This window comes from Quercus lobata, chromosome 6, assembly GCF_001633185.2.
Source record: "Quercus lobata isolate SW786 chromosome 6, ValleyOak3.0 Primary Assembly, whole genome shotgun sequence".
NCBI lineage: Eukaryota > Viridiplantae > Streptophyta > Magnoliopsida > Fagales > Fagaceae > Quercus > Quercus lobata.
In genome coordinates, this window is record NC_044909.1 from 16,046,162 (window position 1) to 16,050,342 (window position 4,181).

Here is a 4,181-nt window from a genome sequence, read left to right on the forward strand (position 1 = left end):
CAACTTAGTCATATCTGAATAAAACTCCTATTATTATGATAAACCATGCATTCGTAGAAAAGTAGTTCTCTAAAAAAAAACCCGCCCTTTGGGCTTAAAAAGTATTTGTAGCAAAAATTAACTAAGGTAAACTGGAAAATTGAGGAGTGTAGCTAAAATTAACTAAAGTAAACTGAAAATAAAAAGTGTTGCTCTTCACGTTATCATCTCTACTGGTAGTACTTTTGTAGGTGCTCGGTGTTCCACGGATGGTGCAACTTCCGTCCGTCTAGTGTCTGTAGGTGGTAGGTGCCTTTCCTTTGCCATGACGTGATTTTGTAAGGTCCCTTCTAATTAGGGCCGAGCTTTCCTTGGGTGGAGTCTTTAGCAGCACCCATTACCTTTCTCAGGACGAGGTCTCCCACCTTAAAGTCTTTGTGTTTGACCCGAGAGTTGTAGTGCTTGGCCATGAGGTCTTGGTATTGTGTGAGTCTCTATTCTGCCGTTGCCCTGGTTTCGTCCAGTAAGTCAAGCTGTAGACGCATTGCTTCGTCGTTTTTCTTTTCATTGTGATTGTCCACCTTGTAACTTGTGAGCTCGACTTCTGCTAGAATAACCGCTTCGCTCCCATATGCTAGCCGAAACGGTGTTTCCCTTGTAGGTGTTCTAGCCGTTGTCCTGTATGCCTATAGTACGCTTGGAAGCTCTTTAGGCCATATACCCTTTGCCCCCTGGAGCCGAGTCTTGATAATTTTAAGCAAGGATCGGTTTGTGACTTCAATCTGTCCGTTGGCTTGAGGTTGGGCGGGAGAGGAGTGGTGGTTCTTAATTCCCAGCTGCGAGCAAAATCCCCTGAAGGAGTTGTTGTCGAATTGTTTTCTGTTTTCTGAGACCAGGACTCTAAGGATCCCATATCTACAGATGATGTACCTCCAAATGAAGCTCCGCATGTTCTGCTCTGTGATGGTGGCCAAGGCTTCAGCTTCTACCCACTTCGTGAAGTAGTCTATACCTACTATAAGGAATTTCAGCTGCCGTGCTGCTACCGGGAATGGGCCCATGATGTCTAATCTAAATTGAGTAAATGGCCATGGAGTCGTCAATGGAATTAATTCTTCTGACGATGTTTGATGGCGGTGCTAAACCTTTGGTATTTGTTGTAGGCTTTGACATAAGCCTGGACGTCCTTCTGCATGGTGGGCCAGTAGTATCTGGCTCGAATTAGTTTGTGTACTAATGACCGTGATCTTGAGTGGTTCCCGCAGATTCCTTCGTAGACTTCTCTCATGGCATAATTTGCTTCCTTAAGACTCAAACACCTTAGGTATAGGCGGGAGAAGCCTCTCTTGTACAATACGTCCTTTATCAGAACGAATCGTGCTGGTTGGACCTTCAACTTCCTTGCGGCTTCCTTACCATCGGGTAACGTGCTGTCTTTCAAATAGGAGACTACAGGGGTGGTCCAATCGTTCTTGGAACCTATTTCCTGCACATTGATGACATCTATCAATGGCGTAAATTGAATAAAGGAGAGTACCTTGTCGGGAATGACCACGTGCTCTACTGATGCGGCCCTGGCAAGACGGTCGGCTCGCTCGTTCTCTTCTTTGGGGATTTGAACAATCTTGGCCTGTAGGTCATCTACCATTTTCTTTGTTTGCTCCAAGTATTTCTTCATCTTCTCGCTTTTGCACTCGTAATTGTCATTTACTTGGTTTGTGACGACCTGGGAGTCACAATAAATAACCACACTCGCGGCTCCTGCTGCTTTGGCGAGATCTAAACCTGCTACTAGTGCTTCGTATTTCGCCTCATTGTTGGTCGTAGGGAAGTCAAGATGAACCATGCATTCAATCTCGTCACCTTCTAGAGAGCGAAGTATGATGCCTTCCTCGCTAGCCCATCTATTGGACGATCCTTCTGTGTGTACGCTCAACTGAGGATACTCTCCTGCCACCTGGTATTCTACATTAGTGAATTCCGTGATGAACTCAGCGACCACCTGGCCTTTGATGGCAGTACGTGGGCGGTACTATATGTTGAATTCACTCAACTCTATCGCCCATAATGCCATCTATCCAGTAGCTTCGGGATTGCTTATCGCTCGCTGTAAAGGTTTGACAGTCAGGACAATCACCGTGTGGGCTTGGAAGTATGACTTGAGCTTACGGGCTGTTGTAACTAAAGCGAAGGTGAGCTTCTCCATTGGTGGGTATCTTTCTTCTGTACCTCGGAGTGCTCGACTTACGTAATACATGGGCTTCTGCACCTTCTCTTTCTCTTTGACTAAGGCTGTGCTGACGGCCATCGAGGATACCGCTAAGTAGAGGAACAACTCTTCCCCAGGCTGGGAAGGGTTTAGCAATGGGGGAGACAAGAGGTAGGTCTTAAGGTCTTCGAATGCCTACTGACACTCGGTTGTCCATTTAAAAGATTTTTCAGCGTGCGGAAGAAAGGTAGACACTTGTCTGTTGCCCTTGACACGAACCTGTTTAGGGTGCTATTTTGCCGTTGAGGCTTTGTACTTCTTTCACATTCCTCGGGGGTGCCATCTTCATTATAGGATCTTGTCTCGTTTGGCCTCGATACCCTTCTGAGACACCATGAATCCCATGAACTTTCTTGCTATTACTCTGAAGGCATACTTTCTGGGATTGAGCTTCATGTTGTAGGAATGTAGGGTGTCAAATGTTTCCCTGAGGTCTTCCAAGTGACCTTCCTCCTTTTGACTTTTTACCAGCATGTCGTTAACATAGACCTGGACGTTTCTCTCAATCTGCTGTGTGAACATCTTGTTCATGAGCCTTTGATATGTTGCGCCTACGTTTTTAAGGCCAAATGGCATCACTTTATAGCAGAAGAGGCCCTGGCTAGTTACGAATGAAGTCTTCTCTTGATCGGCTTCGTGCATTCTGATTTGGTTGTAACTCGAAAAAGCGTCCATGAAACTTAATAATTGGTGTTGAACCGTAGAGTCAACCAGGATGTCAACCCGCGGGAGGGGTAACTATCTTTGGGGCATGCTTTGTTCAGATTGGTGAAGTCTATGCACATCCTTCATTTCCCGCTGGCTTTCTTGACCATCACCACGTTTGCCAACCAGTCGAGGTAGTAAACCTCCTTAATTAAGTTTGCTTCTTGTAGCTTGTGAACTTCTTCCGCTATTGCTTGATCTCGTTCTAGGGTGAATACCTGCTTCTTCTGATGGATGGGTGGAAAGGAGGGCGACACATTCAGTCTATACACCATGACTGAAGGGTCTATCTCTTCAAGCCTTTCAACAGGCTCTGTCACCGTCCAGTGTTCTTCTATATTCATGGCCTGGAGGTGGTCGTCCATCTCCATCGTAGCTATGTTGCATTCACGTGCAACCACCTGATTTCCACGTAGCTCCCTTACCTCAAAATCTGTAGGGAATTTGATTATTAGGTGGTAGGTTGAGATTGCCACCTTTCATGAATTGAGGGTAGGTTGTCCTAGGATGGCATTGTAAGCGGATGAATAGTCGACCACCAGGAATGTTACGTCCTTAGTGATCTTCCGGGGGTAGTTGCCAACCGTGACGGACAACACACCCAAGGGGAATACCCTTGTTCCTCCAAAGCCAATGAGCGGAGCGTTTGTTAGAACCAGTTGCTCTCTGTCAATCCTTATCTATTGGAATGCTGGATAGTAAAGCATGTCGGCTGAACTATCATTGTCAACTAGAACCCGGTGCGTATTGTAATCCCTTACTCGTATGAAACGACAAGTGCGTCGTCATGTGGGTGGTGAAGACGTCGAGCATCTTCTTCTGAGAACCCGATAATGGGGTTGTTAATCCATGCCATCTTTGGTACGGAACCCGTCAGTTGGACGCTTTGAACCATCCTGAGGTAAGTCTTACGGGCTTTTTTGGACGACCTAGTAGTCGTGCCCCCTACAATCATTCTTATATCTCCTATGGGTGGTTTAGGGTGCTCATTATTCCATTGAGGGGCATGCTCTTGACATGGGTCCGCTCTCTCCTTGCTGACGAACCTTTGTTGCTTTCCTTGCCTTATAAGAATTTCAGCTGCTTTAAGTCGTAGCAGTTGGTAGTGTCATGGCCATGGTCATGGTGAAAGCGGTAGTACTTGTCCCTAGATCTTTTATTGGGATCTCCCTTCAGCTTCCCGGGGAATGTCAAGGCTCCTTTGTTTTTGATTTGCATTAACACTTGA

The 4,181-nt window shown here is 46.1% G+C and overlaps 1 protein-coding gene across 1 annotated transcript; it reads right to left on the reverse strand.

Moving 5' to 3' along the window:
• Nucleotides 1-1,087: 1,087 nt before the first annotated feature.
• LOC115949896 lies at nt 1,088-2,287 on the reverse strand. The gene is made up of 2 exons (XM_031067161.1): nt 2,117-2,287; nt 1,088-2,011 (listed from the first exon to the last, which is right to left on the reverse strand). The coding sequence occupies exons 1-2, from the start codon at nt 2,285-2,287 to the stop codon at nt 1,088-1,090; spliced, it is 1,095 nt and encodes a 364-aa protein (XP_030923021.1).
• Nucleotides 2,288-4,181: the final 1,894 nt, after the last annotated feature.

Excerpts from the sequence above, each read along its gene's own strand:
- LOC115949896 (XM_031067161.1), bottom strand. The coding sequence starts at position 2,287 with ATGGCCGTCAGCACAGCCTTAGTCAAAGAGAAAGAGAAGGTGCAGAAG. Across the intron at positions 2,012-2,116 it reads CATACTTCCAAGCCCACACG|TACCGCCCACGTACTGCCAT; the intron begins GTGATTGTCCTG and ends TTCAACATATAG.